The sequence below is a fragment of the Scyliorhinus torazame genome, chromosome 29, assembly GCF_047496885.1.
Source record: "Scyliorhinus torazame isolate Kashiwa2021f chromosome 29, sScyTor2.1, whole genome shotgun sequence".
Lineage (NCBI taxonomy): Eukaryota > Metazoa > Chordata > Chondrichthyes > Carcharhiniformes > Scyliorhinidae > Scyliorhinus > Scyliorhinus torazame.
The window spans coordinates 15,028,772-15,049,440 of NC_092735.1; the positions used below are offsets into that span (position 1 = coordinate 15,028,772).

The 20,669-nt window shown below is 54.1% G+C and overlaps 1 protein-coding gene across 2 annotated transcripts in view; it reads right to left on the reverse strand.

Annotated features, from left to right (window-relative positions):
• The window catches only part of tab1 (TGF-beta activated kinase 1/MAP3K7 binding protein 1), a 308,216-nt gene that overhangs the window by 221,707 nt on the left and 65,840 nt on the right, over positions 1-20,669 (reverse strand). For both annotated transcript variants that reach the window (XM_072492103.1, XM_072492104.1), the window contains 4 exons: positions 18,484-18,536; positions 17,927-18,070; positions 11,142-11,240; positions 8,728-8,832 (listed from right to left, as the gene is read on the reverse strand). In XM_072492103.1, the coding sequence (XP_072348204.1) occupies positions 8,728-8,832; positions 11,142-11,240; positions 17,927-18,070; positions 18,484-18,536 (401 nt within the window). The remainder of the gene's footprint in view (positions 1-8,727; positions 8,833-11,141; positions 11,241-17,926; positions 18,071-18,483; positions 18,537-20,669) is intronic.

Here is a 20,669-nt window from a genome sequence, read left to right on the forward strand (position 1 = left end):
TTGGTTTACATCAACGTGTGCTTACTGAGAAAAATATAGTTTAAAATATATTTTGTAACTTATGGTTCCTTACAAAGCTGTGTACATCTGTAAAGATATGGGTGGGCTGAAGAAGTAGTGTATTATGATAAGTTCTCTTTGTTTAATAAAGAGTAGAATCGGTCTGTGCGATGGGTCTGGACAGTCAGAGTGGGATCGGACTGTGCGATGGGTCTGGGCAGTCAGAATGGGATCGGTCTGTGCGATGGGTCTGGGCAGTCAGAGTGGGATCAGTCTGTGCGATGGGTCTGGACAGTCAGAGTGGGATCGGTCTGTGCGATGGGTCTGGGCAGTCAGAGTGGGATCGGTCTGTGCGATGGGTCTGGGCAATCAGAGTAGAATCGGTCTGTGCGATGGGTCTGGACAGTCAGAGTGGGATCGGTCTGTGCGATGGGTCTGGACAGTCAGAGTGGGATCGGTCTGTGCGATGGGTCTGGACAGTCAGAGTGGGATCGGTCTGTGCGATGGGTCTGGACAGTCAGAGTGGGATCGGACTGTGCGATGGGTCTGGGCAGTCAGAGTGGGATCGGTCTGTGCAATGGGTCTGGGCAGTCAGAGTGGGATCAGTCTGTGCGATGGGCAAGGACAGTCAGAGTGGGATCGGTCTGTGCGATGGGTCTGGACAGTCAGAGTGGGATCGGTCTGTGCGATGGGTCCGGGCAGTCAGAGTGGGATCGGTCTGTGCGATGGGTCTGGACAGTCAGAGTGGGATCGGTCTGTGCGATGGGTCTGGACAGTCAGAGTGGGGTCGGTCTGTGCGATGGGCCTGGGCAGTCAGAGTGGGATCAGTCTGTGCGATGGGTCTGGGCAGTCAGAGTGGGATCGGTCTGTGCGATGGGCCTGGGCAGTCAGAGTGGGATCGGTCTGTGGGATGGGTCTGGGCAGTCACAGTGGGATCGGTCTGTGCGATGGGTCTGGGCAGTCAGAGTGGGATCAGTCTGTGCGATGGGTTTGGGCAGTCAGAGTGGGATCGGTCTGTGCGATGGGTCTGGACAGTCAGAGTGGGATCGGTCTGTGGGATGGGTCTGGGCAGTCAGAGTGGGATCGGTCTGTGCGATGGGTCTGGACAGTCAGAGTGGGATCTGTCTGTGCGATGGGCCTGGACAGTTAGAGTGGCATCGGTCTGTGCGATGGGTCTGGACAGTCAGAGTGGGATCGGTCTGTGCGATGGGTCTGGGCAGTCAGAGTGGGATCGGTCTGTGCGATGGGTCTGGGCAGTCAGAGTGGGATCGGTCTGTGCGATGGGTCTGGACAGTCAGAGTGGGATCGGTCTGTGCGATGGGTCTGGACAGTCAGAGTGGGGTCGGTCTGTGCGATGGGCCTGGGCAGTCAGAGTGGGATCAGTCTGTGCGATGGGTCTGGGCAGTCAGAGTGGGATCGGTCTGTGCGATGGGCCTGGGGAGTCAGAGTGGGATCGGTCTGTGGGATGGGTCTGGGCAGTCACAGTGGGATCGGTCTGTGCGATGGGTCTGGGCAGTCAGAGTGGGATCAGTCTGTCCGATGGGTTTGGGCAGTCAGAGTGGGATCAGTCTGTGCGATGGGCCTGGGCAGTCAGAGTGGGATCGGTCTGTGCGATGGGTTTGGGCAGTCAGAGTGGGATCGGTCTGTGCGATGGGTCTGGACAGTCAGAGTGGGATCGGTCTGTGGGATGGGTCTGGGCAGTCAGAGTGGGATCGGTCTGTGCGATGGGTCTGGACAGTCAGAGTGGGATCTGTCTGTGCGATGGGCCTGGACAGTTAGAGTGGGATCGGTCTGTGCGATGGGTCTGGGCAGTCAGAGTGGGATCGATCTGTGCGATGGGTCTGGGCAGTCAGAGTGGGATCGGTCTGTGCGATGGGTCTGGGCAGTCAGAGTGGGATCGATCTGTGCGATGGGTCTGGGCAGTCAGAGTGGGATCGGTCTGTGCGATGGGTCTGGGCAGTCAGAGTGGGATCGGTCTGTGCGATGGGTCTGGGCAGTCAGAGTGCGATCGGTCTGTGTGATGGGTCTGGGCAGTCAGAGTGGGATCGGTCTGTGCGATGGGTCTGGGCAGTCAGAGTGGGATCGGTCTGTGCAATGGGTCTGGGCAGTCAGAGTGGGATCTGTCTGTGCAATGGGTCTGGGCAGTCAGAGTGGGGTCAGTCTGTGCGATGGGCCTGGGCAGTCAGAGTGGGATCGGTCTGTGTGATGGGCCTGGACAGTCAGAGTGGGATCGGTCTGTGCGATGGGTCTGGACAGTCAGAGTGGGATCAGTCTGTGCGATGGGTCTGGGAAGTCACAGTGGGATCGGTCTGTGTGATGGGTCTGGGCAGTCAGAGTGGGATCGGTCTGTGCGATGGGTCTGGGCAGTCAGAGTGGGATCGATCTGTGCGATGGGTCTGGGAAGTCACAGTGGGATCGGTCTGTGTGATGGGTCTGGGCAATCAGAGTGGGATCGGTCTGTGCGATGGGTCTGGGAAGTCACAGTGGGATCGGTCTGTGCGATGGGCCTGGGCAGTCAGAGTGGGATCGGTCTGTGTGATGGGTCTGGGCAGTCAGAGTGGGATCGGTCTGTGCGATGGGTCTGGGCAGTCAGAGTGGGATCGGTCTGTGTGATGGGCCTGGGCAGTCAGAGTGGGATCGGTCTGTGCGATGGGTTTGGGCAGTCAGAGTGGGATCGGTCTGTGCGATGGGTCAGGACAGTCAGAGTGGGATCGGTCTGTGCGATGGGTCTGGGCAATCAGAGTGGGATCGGTCTGTGCGATGGGTCTGGGCAGTCAGAGTGGGATCGGTCTGTGCGATGGGCCTGGGCAGTCAGAGTGGTATCGGTCTGTGCGATGGGTCTGGGCAGTCAGAGTGGGATCGGTCTGTGCGATGGGCCTGGGCAGTCAGAGTGGGATCGGTCTGTGCGATGGGTCTGGACAGTCAGAGTGGGATCGGTCTGTGCGATGGGCAAGGACAGTCAGAGTGGGACCGGTCTGTGTGATGGGTCTGGGCAGTCAGAGTGGGATCGGTCTGTGCGATGGGTCTGGGCAGTCAGAGTGGGATCGGTCTGTGCAATGGGTCTGGGCAGTCAGAGTGGGATCTGTCTGTGCAATGGGTCTGGGCAGTCAGAGTGGGATCATGTCTGTGCGATGGGCAAGGACAGTCAGAGTGGGATCGGTCTGTGCGATGGGTCTGGGCAGTCAGAGTGGGATCGGTCTGTGCGATGGGTCTAGACAGTCAGAGTGGGATTGGTCTGTGCGATGGGTCTGGGCAGTCAGAGTGGGATCGGTCTGTGGGATGGGTCTGGGCAGTCACAGTGGGATCGGTCTGTGCGATGGGTCTGGGCAGTCAGAGTGGGATCAGTCTGTGCGATGGGTTTGGGCAGTCAGAGTGGGATTGGTCTGTGCGATGGGTCTGGACAGTCAGAGTGGGATCGGTCTGTGCGATGGGTCTGGGCAGTCAGAGTGGGATCGGTCTGTGCAATGGGTCTGGGCAGTCAGAGTGGGATCGGTCTGTGCGATGGGCCTGGGCAGTCAGAGTGGGATCGGTTTGTGCGATGGGTCTGGACAGTCAGAGTGCGATCTGTCTGTGCGATGGGCCTGGACAGTCAGAGTGGGATCGGTCTGTGCGATGGGTCTGGACAGTCAGAGTGGGATCGGTCTGTGCGATGGGTCTGGACAGTTAGAGTGGCATCGGTCTGTGCGATGGGTCTGGGCAGTCAGAGTGGGATCGGTCTGTGCGATGGGTCTGGGCAGTCAGAGTGGGATCGATCTGTGCAATGGGTCTGGGAAGTCACAGTGGGATCGATCTGTGCGATGGGTCTGGGCAGTCAGAGTGGGATTGGTCTGTGCGATGGGTCTGGGCAGTCAGAGTGGGGTCAGTCTGTGCGATGGGCCTGGGCAGTCAGAGTGGGATCGGTCTGTGTGATGGGCCTGGACAGTCAGAGTGGGATCGGTCTGTGCGATGGGTCTGGACAGTCAGAGTGGGATCAGTCTGTGCGATGGGTCTGGGAAGTCACAGTGGGATCGGTCTGTGTGATGGGTCTGGGCAGTCAGAGTGGGATCGGTCTGTGCGATGGGTCTGGGCAGTCAGAGTGGGATCGATCTGTGCGATGGGTCTGGGAAGTCACAGTGGGATCGGTCTGTGCGATGGGCCTGGGCAGTCAGAGTGGGATCGGTCTGTGTGATGGGTCTGGGCAGTCAGAGTGGGATCGGTCTGTGCGATAGGTCTGGGCAGTCAGAGTGGGATCGGTCTGTGTGATGGGTCTGGGCAGTCAGAGTGGGATCGGTCTGTGCGATGGGTTTGGGCAGTCAGAGTGGGATCGGTCTGTGCGATGGGTCTGGACAGTCAGAGTGGGATCGGTCTGTGCGATGGGTCTGGGCAATCAGAGTGGGATCGGTCTGTGCGATGGGTCTGGGCAGTCAGAGTGGGATCGGTCTGTGCGATGGGCCTGGGCAGTCAGAGTGGAATCGGTCTGTGCGATGGGTCTGGGCAGTCAGAGTGGGATCGGTCTGTGCGATGGGTCTGGACAGTCATAGTGGGATCGGTCTGTGCGATGGGCAAGGACAGTCAGAGTGGGACCGGTCTGTGCGATGGGTCTGGGCAATCAGAGTGGGATCGTTCTGTGCGATGGGTCTGGGCAGTCAGAGTGTGATCGGTCTGTGCGATGGGTCTGGGCAGTCAGAGTGGGATTGGTCTGTGCGATGGGTCTGGGCAGTCAGAGTGGGATCGGTCTGTGCGATGGGCCTGGGCAGTCAGAGTGGGATCGGTCTTTGCGATGGGTCTGGGCAGTCAGAGTGGGATCGGTCTGTGCGATGGGCCTGGACAGTCAGAGTGGGATCGGACTGTGCGATGGGTCTGGGCAGTCAGAGTGGGATTGGTCTGTGCGATGGGTCTGGGCAGTCAGAGTGGGATCGGTCTGTGTGATGGGTCTCGGCAGTCAGAGTGGGATCGGTCTGTGCGATGGGTCTGGGCAGTCAGAGTGGGATCGGTCTGTGCGATGGGCCTGGACAGTCAGAGTGGGATCGGTCTGTGCAATGGGTCTGGACAGTCAGAGCGGGATTGGTCTGTGCGATGGGTCTGGACAATCAGAGTGGGATCGGTCTGTGCGATGGGCCTGGGCAATCAGAGTGGGATTGGTCTGTGCGATGGGCAAGGACAGTCAGAGTGGGATCGGTCTGTGCGATGGGTCTGGGCAGTCAGAGTGGGATCGGTCTGTGCGATGGGTCTGGGCAGTCAGAGTGGGATCGGTCTGTGCGATGGGCCTGGGCAGTCAGAGTGGGATCGGTCTGTGCGATGGGTCTGGACAGTCAGAGTGGGATCGGTCTGTGCGATGGGCAAGGACAGTCAGAGTGGGACCGGTCTGTGTGATGGGTCTGGGCAGTCAGAGTGGGATCGGTCTGTGCGATGGGTCTGGGCAGTCAGAGTGGGATCGGTCTGTGCAATGGGTCTGGGCAGTCAGAGTGGGATCTGTCTGTGCAATGGGTCTGGGCAGTCAGAGTGGGATCATGTCTGTGCGATGGGCAAGGACAGTCAGAGTGGGATCGGTCTGTGCGATGGGTCTGGGCAGTCAGAGTGGGATCGGTCTGTGCGATGGGTCTAGACAGTCAGAGTGGGATTGGTCTGTGCGATGGGTCTGGGCAGTCAGAGTGGGATCGGTCTGTGCGATGGGTCTGGACAGTCAGAGTGGGATCGGTCTGTGCGATGGGTCTGGACAGTCAGAGTGGGGTCGGTCTGTGCGATGGGCCTGGGCAGTCAGAGTGGGATCGGTCTGTGGGATGGGTCTGGGCAGTCACAGTGGGATCGGTCTGTGCGATGGGTCTGGGCAGTCAGAGTGGGATCAGTCTGTGCGATGGGTTTGGGCAGTCAGAGTGGGATTGGTCTGTGCGATGGGTCTGGACAGTCAGAGTGGGATCGGTCTGTGCGATGGGTCTGGGCAGTCAGAGTGGGATCGGTCTGTGCAATGGGTCTGGGCAGTCAGAGTGGGATCGGTCTGTGCGATGGGCCTGGGCAGTCAGAGTGGGATCGGTTTGTGCGATGGGTCTGGACAGTCAGAGTGCGATCTGTCTGTGCGATGGGCCTGGACAGTCAGAGTGGGATCGGTCTGTGCGATGGGTCTGGACAGTCAGAGTGGGATCGGTCTGTGCGATGGGTCTGGACAGTTAGAGTGGCATCGGTCTGTGCGATGGGTCTGGGCAGTCAGAGTGGGATCGGTCTGTGCGATGGGTCTGGGCAGTCAGAGTGGGATCGATCTGTGCAATGGGTCTGGGAAGTCACAGTGGGATCGATCTGTGCGATGGGTCTGGGCAGTCAGAGTGGGATTGGTCTGTGCGATGGGTCTGGGCAGTCAGAGTGGGGTCAGTCTGTGCGATGGGCCTGGGCAGTCAGAGTGGGATCGGTCTGTGTGATGGGCCTGGACAGTCAGAGTGGGATCGGTCTGTGCGATGGGTCTGGACAGTCAGAGTGGGATCAGTCTGTGCGATGGGTCTGGGAAGTCACAGTGGGATCGGTCTGTGTGATGGGTCTGGGCAGTCAGAGTGGGATCGGTCTGTGCGATGGGTCTGGGCAGTCAGAGTGGGATCGATCTGTGCGATGGGTCTGGGAAGTCACAGTGGGATCGGTCTGTGCGATGGGCCTGGGCAGTCAGAGTGGGATCGGTCTGTGTGATGGGTCTGGGCAGTCAGAGTGGGATCGGTCTGTGCGATAGGTCTGGGCAGTCAGAGTGGGATCGGTCTGTGTGATGGGTCTGGGCAGTCAGAGTGGGATCGGTCTGTGCGATGGGTTTGGGCAGTCAGAGTGGGATCGGTCTGTGCGATGGGTCTGGACAGTCAGAGTGGGATCGGTCTGTGCGATGGGTCTGGGCAATCAGAGTGGGATCGGTCTGTGCGATGGGTCTGGGCAGTCAGAGTGGGATCGGTCTGTGCGATGGGCCTGGGCAGTCAGAGTGGAATCGGTCTGTGCGATGGGTCTGGGCAGTCAGAGTGGGATCGGTCTGTGCGATGGGTCTGGACAGTCATAGTGGGATCGGTCTGTGCGATGGGCAAGGACAGTCAGAGTGGGACCGGTCTGTGCGATGGGTCTGGGCAATCAGAGTGGGATCGTTCTGTGCGATGGGTCTGGGCAGTCAGAGTGTGATCGGTCTGTGCGATGGGTCTGGGCAGTCAGAGTGGGATTGGTCTGTGCGATGGGTCTGGGCAGTCAGAGTGGGATCGGTCTGTGCGATGGGCCTGGGCAGTCAGAGTGGGATCGGTCTTTGCGATGGGTCTGGGCAGTCAGAGTGGGATCGGTCTGTGCGATGGGCCTGGACAGTCAGAGTGGGATCGGACTGTGCGATGGGTCTGGGCAGTCAGAGTGGGATTGGTCTGTGCGATGGGTCTGGGCAGTCAGAGTGGGATCGGTCTGTGTGATGGGTCTCGGCAGTCAGAGTGGGATCGGTCTGTGCGATGGGTCTGGGCAGTCAGAGTGGGATCGGTCTGTGCGATGGGCCTGGACAGTCAGAGTGGGATCGGTCTGTGCAATGGGTCTGGACAGTCAGAGCGGGATTGGTCTGTGCGATGGGTCTGGACAATCAGAGTGGGATCGGTCTGTGCGATGGGCCTGGGCAATCAGAGTGGGATTGGTCTGTGCGATGGGCAAGGACAGTCAGAGTGGGATCGGTCTGTGCGATGGGTCTGGGCAGTCAGAGTGGGATCGGTCTGTGCGATGGGTTTGGGCAGTCAGAGTGGGATCGGTCTGTGCGATGGGTTTGGGCAGTCAGAGTGGGATCGGTCTGTGCGATGGATCTGGACAGTCAGAGTGGGATCAGTCTGTGCGATGGGCAAGGACAGTCAGAGTGGGATCGGTCTGTGCGATGGGTCTGGGCAGTCAGAGTGGGATCGGTCTGTGCGATGGGTCTGGGCAGTCAGAGTGGGATCTGTCTGTGCGATGGGCCTGGACAGTCAGAGTGGGATCGGTCTGTGCGATGGGTCTGGACAGTCAGAGTGGGATCGGTCTGTGCGATAGGTCTGGACAGTCAGAGTGGGATCGGTCTGTGCGATGGGTCTGGACAGTCAGAGTGGGATCGGTCTGTGCGATGGATCTGGACAGTCAGAGTGGGATCAGTCTGTGCGATGGGCAAGGACAGTCAGAGTGGGATCGGTCTGTGCGATGGGTCTGGGCAGTCAGAGTGGGATCGGTCTGTGCGATGGGCCTGGACAGTCAGAGTGGGATCGGTCTGTGCGATGGGCCTGGACAGTCAGAGTGGGATCGGTCTGTGCGATGGGCCTGGGCAGTCAGAGTGGGATCGGTCTGTGTGATGGGCCTGGGCAGTCAGAGTGGGATCGGTCTGTGCATTGGGTCTGACTCGCAGTGAGTCCTGGTGGGAGGCAATTCCGGACAGGCAAAATCAGGAATATCTGGGGCTGGGGCCTCCACGGGGCACTGTGGGGGTGCTGACAACAACAAAGTACATGGATATTGGGGGTGGGCAGAGACAGTTTGAAGCTGAGGGCCTTGATTGAAGATCAGGAACAATTACAGGGAAACTAGAAGGAGGTCAGGGGCTGTGAGGGAGAGGAAAGAATGGCAGTAACAAGCACAGGGACAGGAGGAGATGATCATTTTGTCTCCTTTTCGGAGACATTTCTAGGAGCAGTAGGCGGCTGCACCAGCCTGAGACAGCTGCCGGTCGCAATGTGGGCAAGTTACTGAGTTAATGTGCAGTGTGTGGATCACACATTGTGTTGAAGACCATTTCTAAACACTAACCTGGAGAAATCGGTCTCCATAGAGATAGCTCTGACACCTCATGATTAGGAGAACATAGTTTTTCGATATACGGTCGAACAGTTGACACTGCACAGCGTAATTAGCCTGGAAGAAAAATCATATTTATGAAGATCAGTTCAATAAACCCCGAGAGACTGGGAGTGACCGAGTGCGCGACTGGTGCTTGTGGTGAATGTATAGTACGAGTAACTCACCAGTGTATGAGTATCAGGTTCTGCCATTGTGTTACAGCTATGTTATGTTGTTGACCTTGTGGGCCCCACCTATGGGCCATTGTGTGGCTTCACCCACAGGGGGATATGTTGGGGCATGTACGGGCTCCGCCCATGGCTCCTCCTCTTGAAAGGAAGTATAAAGAGCAGTTGACCTGTAGGCGGTTCACAGTATTGTACCAGTCGCAGGCAGGCACTGTTCTAAGCTGATTAAAACCACGGTTTACTTCTACTCGTGCCTTTGAGTGAATTGATGGCCGCATCAGTGCTCTGTCCCAGTGAGTGGCTAGCTGTAACTAACTTTGCTTACATTCTGGAGACGGGCTGGGGGCCGTCGGTTTTGTCCCTGGTCAGCCCAGGGTTGGTATCAGTCTGCGGCTGTACTGGCTGGGCAGTGTTAACAGGGCATGACAAAGCAGAAAAGGCGGCAAAGTGTTGATCATCCTCTTTAACCCACTCTACATTCTGATCGCCTGGCCGGAATGTTTCTCCCCGCTCCATGTTGCTGACCTACTCTGGCTCCAGGATCCATCCCAGTTTCGCCCCGCGCCTGGTAAAATCGGCTTCCAGAATGTGAAAGACGAAGAATTTAATTCACGCAGCCAACCCTGCTGCTGTTAATTCCCAATTCTCCTGCCTTTTCAACACATGCAATGTGGCAAACGCATTGCTGAAAAACCATATGCAGCAGCTGTGTAGCCAGCAGATGCGCAGCCAGCAGCCGTGCAGCCAGGTCACCTGCTGCAGTTACTGCATTTAAAAGCGCAGGAGGCCCGAGATGGTGAATTCAAACGGCAATTTATTTAAGCCAAAAGGAAAGGCTGCAATATGGCATACAGCACCAAGGTCCCACACCGGGACTACCGATCATACCGGTCCCAATTCAGGCCGGTTTTTATGAGGCGGTTTCTACGAGCCCCAACTGACCGACCTCCGCCCATTAGTGGGGAAGCTTGTATTCCAGGGGTCCCATGGGAAGATCCATCGGGCCATCCCCGTGGGTCTCCTGAGGGTTATTACAGTGCAGAATAACAATGCACTCAGGTTCCCTGATCCTCATACTGCAATAGTGTTCTCCATAGGGATGTGACTATTGATGCAGTTATCAGCGCACACCATCTTGAAGGCAAGTTCTCTGTACAACTGACTCCATGGACGTGTCTGGAAGCAGCATCATCGTCCAGCAGGTCACTGTCCTTACTGTCATGCTGCATGGCGCAGAATCCTGTCAGCGCCACACCTAATCTTTGAACGCTCCCACCAAAGACATCTGAGGTCCACCATGAGAATTCAGTGGCAAGACAAAACCATAAACAACGAGGAGTATCGTGCTGGGCTCAACTGCAAATTCAACTGAGACGGGCAGGCCATGTCACCTCTATGGGTGACGACAGACTCCCCAAGCATGGGGACCTGTCTCAGGGCAAACAACACCAAGGTGGGCAGTGCAAACTATACAAGGACACCCTAAATAAAGAGCATTACAATCCCCTGGGTTGCAGCCACCTCTGTAGGGGAAAATGCTGCTGTCGAAACAGCCCACGTGGAGACAGGCAGCGGAATTTTGGTTCAGCAAAGTTTCCGGGGACATCCAGGCCGAACTTGCCACGTCTGACCTGCCCAGAGGAAGGCTGGGGACGTCATAGATGCGGGCCTTCCCCAATCACCAGGATCGCCACACGTGAACGGCCAGTTCTGTGGGAAGTCGTGCTGATCCCACATTGGATTCCCTGAGTAGTGAGAGGACCCAGGGGAGACGAGGAGATCATTTGCGGCTTGGACACACTTGAGCAACGAGAGGTCTGCTGCGGCTGAAAATAGTGGGAGTTCAAATCTCACCGTGGCGTTGTTTGGGAACTCGAGTTCAGCTTTAAAAGTAAATTGCGTTGGAGAAGGAGGTCCAAGGAGTCATCGGACTGAGCCTTGCTCCTATTTTTATGCTCTTACGTTCTTAACCCCAGACAGCAATATAAACAGTGCCCTGCTAGGTGCAATATTCCCACTGGGGGTCAAGCGTTGGCCTGTTGTCCGCAGGCAGGCAGTATCATTCTTTGCACACACGTTCCCAGCCATTGGGGAGGCCCATGCCCACGGACACTAGTTACAATTGAAACAGGGAGACAATTTGCAGTTCACGGGCTGACAAGCATGATCATCAATCCTCCGAAACGCAAACCTCACCTGGTACAGGTGCAGAAAAAGCCACCAGAAGGTGTCCAGCAGGAGGTCCTGCAGCAGGGTGGAGATGAGCAACTCTTGGAGCACAGCCAGGTAGCCGGTCTACAGAGGGAGAAGAGGAGCCCGTGTTAGCCGATGCGAGTTCAGTGCGGTGGGGAAAGGAGAACCTGTGAGGGAATGTGGGGCAAGGGCTGTTAAAAGTAATGGGGAAGGGGGCAGTGTTAATGGGAAGCAGGAGCCATGACTTTAACTGCCCCCATCTGGTGGAAACCGGGCAGAGAAGAGGGTAGCTAAAATAACGGGAGACATTTACTCTCTGGTCCCACTTCCATCCTCAATATTAACCCGCTCTTTTGAGCTAAGGAGCAGGGCAGTGACAGAGAGGAAGTTGCATTAAGTATTCATGTCATACTTGTAATGATATGTATATAGTCAGGTTAGTGAAGGGTTAATAATTACATCTCTGTGTAAATCAAACACAAGAGGGCGTTACTACTTCTCTGTATTTAAGACAACCTCTTAGGGAATTCTGCGAGAAGCATGGTGAAAAGCACAAGGAGAAGCTGAGAGCAGAGTGAGTGTTAATTAGAGATAGCACCGAGGTTAGATCATAGTGGAGTTAGTGACTAGATAGAATATTGAATACTGTAAGACAGATTCAATATCATTCATTATCATCTGTAGCTCAGTAGAGTGTTCGAACTTCATTTAATTAGTCGTGTAATAATACATTTGTTTTGTTTCAATCTTTTGATTGGTATATTCTTTGTCAACACTACATCGGGTTATTCTGGAAGAAAAGACAAAGAATGCGACATATTACCAATCGTGGTAATATAACAATGCCCACTGATGTAATCAGAATCCAAACTGCGTCTTTCAACAAAAAGACTGAACAGAGGGAGAAAAACTGTAAAAACCGGGAAATAGAATTAGAAAAACAAAATTAAAGGAGGAGGTAGGAATGCAGTTTAGTGATGTGCAGATGGTTACCAGAAAATAAAGATGAGGGACAGAACGGGTGATTGTCTTTTTGAAATGAAAATGAAAATCGCTTATTGTCACATGTAGGCTTCAATGAAGTTACTGTGAAAAGCCCCTAGTCGCCACATTCCGGTGCCTGTTCGGGGAGGCTGGTACGGGAATTGAACCGTGCTGTTGGCCTGCCTTGGTCTGCTTTAAAAGCCAGCGATTTAGCCCAGTGTGCTAAACCAACCCATCTGTGCGATGGGCCTGGGCAGTCAGAGTGGGATCGGTCTGTGCGATGGGCCTGGGCAGTCAGAGTGGGATCGGTCTGTGCGATGGGCCTGGGCAGTCAGAGTGGGATCGGTCTGTGCGATGGGTCTGGACAGTTGGAGTGGGATCAGTCTGTGCGATGGGTCTGGACAGTCAGAGCGGGATCGGTCTGTGCGATGGGTCTGGACAGTCAGAGTGGGATCGGTCTGTGTGATGGGCCTGGGCAGTCAGAGTGGGATCGGTCTGTGCGATGGGTCTGGGCAGTCGGAGTGTGATCAGTCTGTGCGATGGGTCTGGACAGTCAGAGCGGGATCGGTCTGTGCGATGGGCCTGGGCAGTCAGAGTGGGATCAGTCTGTGCGATGGGTCTGGACAGTCAGAGTGGGATCGGTCTGTGCGATGGGTCTGGACAGTCAGAGTGGGATCGGTCTGTGCGATGGGTCTGGGCAATCAGAGTGGGATCGGTCTGTGCGATGGGCCTGGGCAGTCAGAGTGGGATCGGTATGTGCGATGGGCCTGGGCAGTCAGAGTGGGATCGGTCTGTGTGATGGGTCTGGGCAGTCAGAGTGGGATCGGTCTGTGCGATGGGCCTGGGCAGTCAGAGTGGGATCGGTCTGTGCGATGGGCCTGGGCAGTCAGAGTGGGATCAGTCTGTGCGATGGGTCTGGACAGTCAGAGTGGGATCGGTCTGTGCGATGGGTCTGGACAGTCAGAGTGGGATCAGTCTGTGCGATGGGTCTGGACAGTGGGATCGGTCTGTGCGATGGGTCTGGGCAGTCAGAGTGAGATCGGTCTGTGCGATGAGCCTGGGCAGTCAGAGTGGGATCGGTCTGTGCGATGGGTCTGGGCAGTCAGAGTGAGATCGGTCTGTGCGATGAGCCTGGGCAGTCAGAATGATAACACAGTCAGTAACACAGACCCCCCCCTTGCAACAAGGAATTATAAAAGAGTAGGGAAATTTGACAATAGAACACATTTAAAAGCTTTGTATTGAAAAGTCCGAAGCATTTGGAATAAAATTAATGAGTTAATGGAGCTAGTAGAGACAAAAGGGTATGATTTGGTGGTGATGACTGAGACATGGTTACAGGGAGACCCGGTCTGGGAGTTGAATATCCAAGGGTACTCAGGGTCTCACCCCCTGTGGATAGTGAGGAGGGCTATTGTCGGCTGCAGCGAGACATAGATAGGATGCAGAGCTGGGCTGATAACTGGCAGATGGAGTTTAACCCTGAAAAGTGTGAGGTTGTCCATTTTGGAAGGACAAATATGAATGCGGAATACAGGGTTAACGGTAGAGTTCGTGGCAATGTGGAGGAGCAGAGAGATCTTGGGGTCTTTCAACAAAAAGACTGAAAAGTTGCCACTCAAGTGGATAGAGCTGTGAAGAAGGCCTATGGTGTGCTAGCATTCATTAACAGAGGGATTGAATTTAAGAGCCGTGAGGTGATGATGCAGCTGTCCAAAACTTTGGTAAGGCCCCATTTGGAGTACTGTGTACAGTTCTGGTCGCCTCATTTTAGGAAGGATGTGGAAGCTTTGGAAAAGGTGCAAAGGAGATTTACCAGGATGTTGCCTGGAATGGAGAGTAGGTCTTACAAGGAAAGGTTGAGGGTGCTGGGCCTTTTCTCATTCGAACGGAGAAGGATGAGGGGTGACTTGATAGAGGTTTATAAGATGATCAGGGGAATAGATAGAGTAGACAGTCAGAGACTTTTTCCCCGGGTGGAACAACCCATTACAAGGGGACATAAATTTAAGGTGAATGGTAGAAGATACAGGGGAGATGTCAGAGGTAGGTTCTTTACCCAGAGAGTAGTGGGGGCATGGAATGCACTGCCTGTGGAAGTAGTTGAGTCGGAAACATTAGGGACCTTCAAGCAGCTATTGGATAGGTACATGGATTACGGTAAAATTATATAGTGTAGATTTATTTGTTCTTAAGGGCAGCATGGTAGCATTGTGGATAGCACAATTGCTTCACAGCTCCAGGGTCCCAGGTTCGATTCCGGCTTGGGTCACTGTCTGTGCGGAGTCTGCACATCCTCCCAGTGTCTGCGTGGGTTTCCTCCGGGTGCTCCGGTTTCCTCCCACAGTCCAAAGATGTGCAGGTTAGGTGGATTGGCCATGATAAATAGCCCTCAGTATCCAAAATTGCCCTTCGTGTTGGGTGGAGGTGTTGACCTTGGGTAGGGTGCTCTTTCCAAGAGCCGGTGCAGACTCAGTGGGCCGAATGGCCTCCTTCTGCACTGTAAATTCTATGATAATCTATGATTAATCTCGGACAAAGGTTCGGCACAACATCGTGGGCCGAAGGGCCTGTTCTGTGCTGAATTTTTCTATGTTCTAACCCAAAGATGTGCAGACTAGGTGGAGGGGCTACGCCTAAATTGCCCCTTAATTGGAAAAAAAAAGAATTGGGTACTCTGAAATTTTTTTTAAATCCAAGGGTACTCGGTATTTCGGAAAGATGGACTGAAAGGAAAAGGAGGTGGTGTAGTTTTACTGATGAAGAACCAGATCAATGCTGTAATGAGAAATGATATAAGCACTGTAGATCAAGATGTGGAATCAGTCTGGGCAGAAACAAGAAATAGCAAAGGGAAGAAGTCCCTGGGAATCTATAGGTCCCCAACTATGTGTGGCACAGTATAAACCAGGAAAAACTAGGGGCTTGTAAGAAAGGTACGGCAATAATCATGGGTGATTTTAATATGCACATAGACTGGATTAATCAAATTGGCACGGGTAGCCTCGAGGAAGAGTTTGTTGAATGTATTAAAGATTGCTTCTTGGAACAGTATGTTGTGGAACCAACCAAGGAGCAGACTACTCTGGATTTGGTCTTGTGTAATGAGGGGGGATTCATTGATGACCCCAAAGTTAAGGATCCTCTAGGGAACAGTGGCCATAGTTTTGTAGAATTCAAGGTTCAGTTTGGGGGCGAGAAAGGGGAGTCCCACACTTGTGTTCTGGAATTAAACAAGGTTATTACATCGGCATGAGGACAGATTTGGCCCGAATAGAGTGGGCAGGAAGACTAAAAGGTAGGACAGCTGATGAGCAGGAGCAGTTGTTTAAGGAGATACTCAATTCCTCACAACTAAAATATATCCCAGTTTGAAAGAAAGACGGTAAGAGGGGTAAAAAAACATCCATGGCTAAACAAGGAGATCAGGGACAAATAAAATGATAAAAATTAAGTTATATCATATTGCCAGTGGCAGGTTGGCAGATTGGGAAACTTTTAAACAAACAAAAGGTTACTAAAAAAGTAATTAACAGAACTAAGATAAATTATGAAAGAAAGCTAGCGCAAAATATGAAAAAAGATAGCAAAAGCTTCTATAAGTACATAAAAGGGAAGAGAGTCGCTAAAGTGAATGTTGGTCCCTTGGAAGATCAAACTGGTGAGTTAATAGTGGGGAACACAGAAATGGCAGAGATGCTAAATCAATATTTTGCCTCATTCGTCATGGTGGAGGACATTCGTACCATCCCTAAAGGAACGGGTAATTCAGAGGTAATAGAAGGGTGGAACTTAGAAAATTTGGGGCGGCATGGTGGCACAGTGGTTAGCACTGCTGCCTCACAGCGCCAGGGACCCGGGTTCGATTCTGTCCTTGGGTGACTGTCTGAGTGGAGTTTGCACGTTCTCCCCGTGTCTGCGTGGGTTTCCGCCGGGTGCTCCAGTTTCCTCCCACAGTTCAAAGACATGCAGGTTAGGTAGGTTAACATGCTAATCTGCCCAGAGGTAGGATTCCAGAGATAGGGCGGGGAGTGGGCCTAGGCAGGGTGCTCTTTTAGAGGGTCGGTGCAGACTCAATGGGCCGAATGGCCTCCTTCTGCACTGTCGGGATTCTATGATTCTATGAATCAGCATCATTAGGGAAACAGTACTCAGCAAACTATTGGGAATGAAAGAAGACACGTCTCCAGGGCCTGATGGCCTACTCCGAGGGTGCTAAAGGAAGTGGCAGCAGAGATAGTAGATCCATTGGTTATAATATTCCAAAATTCCCTGGACACGGTTCCAGTGGATTAGAAAAATGCTAACGTAACGCCCTTATTCAAAAAGGGAGGGAGTCAGAATGTGAGAAATTACAGACCAGTTAGTTTAACATCTGTTATTGGGAAATTGTTAGGATCAATTATTAAGGAAATAATATCAGGACATTTGGAAAGTCAAAACGTAATCCATCAGAATCAGCATGGTTTTATGAAGGGCAAATCATGTTTGACTAACTTGCTAGAGTTCTTCGCAGATGTAACAAGCCATGTGGATAATGGGGATGCTGTAGATGTAGTATATCTAGACTTCCGGAAGGTGTTTGATAAGGTGACACACAAAAGGTTAGATCATATGGGGTTAAGGGTAATTCATTGCTTGGATAGAAGAATGGCTGATGGTCAGACAACAGAGATTCGGGATAAATGGGTCTTTTTTCTGGATGGCAAGATGTAACTAGTGGGGTGCCACAGGGTTTGGTCCTTGGGCCCCACTATTTATAATCTATATTAATGACGTGGATACAGGGATATAGCCAAATTTGCAGATGACACTAAATTAGGTGTGACAGTAACTTGCAATGAGGAACTAAGAACCTTACAAATGGATATAGATATATGGATATATATGGGTGACACGGTGGCACAGTTGCTTCATAGCTCCAGGTTCCCAGGTTCGATTCCCCGCTGGGTCACTGTCTGTGCGGAGTCTGCACGTTCTCCCCATGTCTGCGTGGTTTTCCTCCGGATGCTCCGGTTTCCTCCCACAGTCCAAAGGTGTGCAGGTTAGGTGGATTGGCCGTGCTAAATTGCCCCTTAGTGTCCAAAGATGTGCAGGTTGGGTTATGGGGTTACGGGGATAGGGTGCAGGAGTGGGCTTGGGTGGACTCCTTTTTCAGAGGGCCGGTGCAGACCCAATGGGCTGAAAGGGCTCCTTCTGCATTTTAGGGATTCTGTGAAAATATTGACAAGGTTTTCAACTTCAAATCAACTCGAGGCTGCAGCGAGACAAAATAAATGAGCCTCCAAAAGATTTTGAACTCCCCTCTGCCAGTGAAAAACCGGCTGCCAATTTGTTATGGGATGAGCCATGATCATTTTGAACGGTGGAGCAGGCTCGAGAGGCTAAATTGCCGACTCCTGCTCCTAGTTCTGATGTTCTAAGAAAGGACTATTCTGTCTAATTCCACCTTCCAGCTCTTGGTCTGCAGCCCTGTGGGTAACAGCACCTCGAGCTCAAATCTGGTGTTCTTGATTAATAAGGGGATCAGGGGTTACAGGGAGAAGGCAGGAGAATGGGGATGAGGAGCATATCAGCCATGATTGAACGGCTGGGGGGAGGGGGGGGGGGGGGGGGGGTGCCTGGGGCTCACTCTCTAACCCTGCTGCCGTCTACCAAATCCCCAGTTTTGAAAATCCGAACTTTTCAATCTCCCGTTGTCTGGTCAACACACTGTTTGGTTCATGGCCACACCATTGACGTTTCCTGTGCTGTTCTGTGCTGTACAGATCAAGGGGATTACTGACTGATGGGAGATCTCTGACCTGTTTCAGCAGCTTCCTGCGGGCCTGCAGTACTTTCTCCCAGACATGCTCCAGCACCGTGTTGTTGGGCAGTTTTGTGGGTTTCTTTTCTTTGAACCCTGGATACTGCTGAAGCTCCACCAACTTTGGCACCACATCCGAATGCTAGAGTTCGACGGAAAGCGACATTAAGAAAGAAGTGGGAGACACAACGGAGCAAAATTAAAACAAGGGCTCAGCTGGACGTTGTGTGGGGCGGTGGCATTGCCAGTCGTGAGGTGTCACCAGGGAGGAGCGAAAGGGACCAAGGGTCCGAAAGTTGCAATGGCTCGCAGAGACCCAGCCCCACCAAACTCATCAACGCTTTCAAAACCGAGCTCTAGAAAATGAACAAAACCCCTCAGAGTCAGACTCTGATAAGCACAGACTCCAAGTGTGGGTGGGACAGTCGGAGGGAGCCGCACTGTGTGAAACCCGCATTTATAAAACTGAGCTGTTCTCTGTGATGAACAAGGACTTCAGACAGGTTTACGCCCAACATTGTCTAATGTAAGGAGACCAGGTGAAAATATACAAACCTTGATCTTGGGGCGTTTGTTCAAAAATATCTGAGGAAGTTTCGGTCTCAATTCTGGAAAATCGATAAAGGCCAAGATTAAATGAGAATGACACCAGTTATAGCAGTGAGTGAGGGTCCCTCCCTATTGGGCCCCCAGTGAGTTAGGGTCCCTCCCTATTGGGCCCCCAGTGAGTGAGGGTCCCTCCGCATTGGGCCCCCAATGACTGAGGGTCCCTCCGCATCGGGCACACAGTGAGTGAGGGTCCCTCTGCATTCGACCCCCAGTGAGTGAGTGAGGGTTCCTCCATATTGGGCCCCCAGTGAGTGAGTGAGGGTCCCTCCGCATCGGGCACCCAGTGAGTGAGGGTCCTTCCGCATCGGGCACTCAGTGAGTGAGGGTCCCTCCGCATTGGGCACGCAGTGAGTGAGGGTCCCTCTGCATTCGACCCCCAGTGAGTGAGTGAGGGTCCCTCCGCATTGGACCCCCAGTGAGTGAGGGTCCCTCCGTATTGGGCCCCCAGTGAGTGAGTGTTCCTCCGTATTGGGTGCCCAGTGAGTGTGGGTCCCTCCGCATTGGGCCACCAGTGAGTGAGGGTCCCTCCGCATCGGGCACTCAGTGAGTGTGGGTTCCTCCGCATTGGGCCCCCAGTGAGTGAGGGTCCCTCTGAATTGGGCCCCCAGTGTGTGAGGGTTCCTCCGTATTGGGTGCCCAGTGAGCGAAGGTGCCCCCACATTGGGCCCCCATGAGTGAGTGAAGGTGCCCCCACATTGGGCCCCCAGTGAGTGAGTGAAGGTGCCCCCACATTGGGCCCCCAGTGAGTGAGTGAGGGTCCCTCCGCATTGGACCCCCAGTGAGTGAGGGTCCCTCCGCATTGGGCCCCCAGTGAGTGAAGGTGCCCCCACATTGGGCCCCCAGTGAGTGAGTGAGGGTCCCTCCGCATTGGGCCCCCAGTGAGTGAGTGAGGGTCCCTCCGAATTGGGCCCCCAGTCAGTGAGGGTCCCTCCGCATTGGACCCCCAGTGAGTGAGGGTCCCTCCACATTGGGCCCCCCAGTGAGTGAGTGAGGGTCCCTCCAAATTGGGCCCCCAGTGAGTGAGGGTCCCTCCGCATTGGGCCCCCCAGTGAGTGAGTGAGGGTCCCTCCGAATTGGGCCCCCAGTGAGTGAAGGTCCCTCCGCATTGGGCCCCCAGTGAGTGAGTTAGGGTCCTTCCGCATTGGGCCCCCCAGTGAGTGAGTGAGGGTCCCTCCGCATTGGGCCCGCAGTGAGTGAGGGTCCCTCCGCATTGGACCCCCAGTGAGTGAGGGTCCCTCCGCATTGGGCCCCCCAGTGAGTGAGTGAGGGTCCCTCCGAATTGGGCCCCCAGTGAGTGAGGGTCCCTCCGCATTGGGCCCCCCAGTGAGTGAGTGAGGGTCCCTCCGAATTGGGCCCCCAGTGAGTGAAGGTCCCTCCGCATTGGGCCCCCAGTGAGTGAGTTAGGGTCCTTCCGCATTGGGCCCCCCAGTGAGTGAGTGAGGGTCCCTCCGCATTGGGCCCGCAGTGAGTGAGGGTCCCTCCGTATTGGGCCTCCATTGAGTGAGGGTCCCTCCGCATTGGGCCCGCAGTGAGTGAGGGTCCCTCCGTATTGGGCCTCCATTGAGTGAGGGTGCCGCCACATTGAACTCCAGCGAGTGATGGGCAGGCACTCTTTCTCAGGGTGGAGGGGTCAATCGCCAGGGGGCATAGGTTTAAGGTCCGTGGGGCAAAGTTTAGAAGAGATGTACAAGGTTTTTTACACAGAGGGTGGTGAGCACCTGGAATGCGTTGCCTGGGGAGGTTGTGGAAGCAGATACATTAACGCCGTTCAAAAGGCATCTTGAGAAACACATGGAGGATGGGTATAGAGGGATACGGCACAAGGAAGTGCTGAGGGTTTTGGCCAAGGTTAATATCATGACCGGTACAGGCTTGGAGGGCCGAAGGGCCTGTTCCTGAGCTGTATTGGTCTTTGTACTAGTGACAGAGTAGCGCTGTGTGTCTCCAGGCCTTTGAGGTTGGAGGACATTTTAAACAAGGCTTTGGGATCCATGGCTTCAGAAATATGACAATGTATAAAATGATGAGAGTTATACAAAAATATTTATAAATCACTTGTTTGTTTTCAACAGGAGTATTGTGATCAATGTGCCCCAGAAATGCGATGACATCAGGCGGTACCGATATCAATA